This window comes from Crocuta crocuta, unplaced genomic scaffold (assembly GCF_008692635.1).
Source record: "Crocuta crocuta isolate KB4526 unplaced genomic scaffold, BGI_CrCroc_1.0 scaffold494, whole genome shotgun sequence".
NCBI classification, from domain to species: Eukaryota; Metazoa; Chordata; class Mammalia; order Carnivora; family Hyaenidae; genus Crocuta; species Crocuta crocuta.
The window spans coordinates 588451-589515 of record NW_027527931.1 but is presented as its reverse complement, the minus strand read 5'-3'; the positions used below and the strand labels follow the sequence as shown (position 1 = coordinate 589515).

At 69.9% G+C, this 1065-nt stretch overlaps 1 protein-coding gene across 1 annotated transcript in view; it reads right to left on the bottom strand.

Moving 5' to 3' along the window:
- Window positions 1-42: 42 nt before the first annotated feature.
- KIRREL1 (kirre like nephrin family adhesion molecule 1) overlaps window positions 43-1065 on the bottom strand; it is a 113221-nt gene continuing 112198 nt past the window's right edge. Inside the window, exon 28 of the mRNA XM_077751485.1 lies at window positions 43-1060. Within this exon, the coding sequence (XP_077607611.1) occupies window positions 854-1060 (207 nt within the window). The 3' untranslated portion in view covers window positions 43-853. The remainder of the gene's footprint in view (window positions 1061-1065) is intronic.

Below are 1065 nucleotides of genomic sequence, written 5' to 3'. Positions count from 1 at the left end.
CCATCACCCCCCGCCCCCCACGCCCCGGCTCCCCAGGGCTCCCCAGAGTTAAAGCCAGGACGCAGGGCCCACTGGGGAGGGAAGGGGCTCCTCTAGAGGGGGCTCTGGAAACTGCTCTGTAGCACACAGCCTTCCTGCTGGCGGACACGGTTCCCCACCGGTCCTTTCTCCACCTTGACCCTGACCTGTCCGGCTGGCCCTGCACGGAGGAGCAGGGAGGGGGTTGATACTGGAGACGCGGGGATCCTGCGAAGGCTGACGGACAGGCGTCCACGGTGCGCAGCCCTGCTGGCCGGCACTGACGTTCATCTCAGCCGGACCGACGGCTGGATCCGAACTCAGTGCCGGGGCTGTCGTGCGGACAGCTACAAGAAACCCACCGTCCCTTCTGCGGTCCCCCGGGAGAAGGGACCCTGCCGGGGTCCGAGTGCCGAGAACAGAGGGGCTGGCCAGGTGGTCCCGCTCCCACCCCCACCCGCATGTGCCCTCGGCCTTCGCCTGCTCCTCCTCACACGGCCCTGTCCACTAGGGGGAGCCGGGAGGGGTGGGGCAGAATGGAAATGCTCAAAAGTGCCCCCTCGGCCGGCTCTCCACCACCTTTGCTTCCCGGCCCCCACCCCCGTGCGGGGCCAGGGGAGAGCGCAGGTCAGAAGACACACGTCCTCCCGAAGAAGAGGGAAGGGCAGGCCCAGGAGGCTGGGGCATGCACAGAGCACCATCCTCGGAAGGGGGTGTTTCCGGGAGACCTGCTCCCCAGCTGCCAGGGCGGCGCGCCTCGCCCCTGAATATCAGGGACCGGCCGGGCGAGCCTGGGCCTCTGCCCCGCAGAGGCGGCCCGCGCGGCGCTCCGGGCCTACACGTGAGTCTGCATGCGCTGCTGGAACCGCTGGCCGTAGTCCGCGTGCTGGGACGAGTAGGAGAAGCGCGTGGCCGTGGCGTACTTGCCGATGGGGTCGTAGGGCTCGTACGCGGTCCGCTCCAGGCCCGACGGCGGCGCCTGCGGGTAGCCCAGTCGGTAGGTGGGGTAGCCGGCGGCCGCGGGGAAGGGGTGGGGGTTGAACTTGT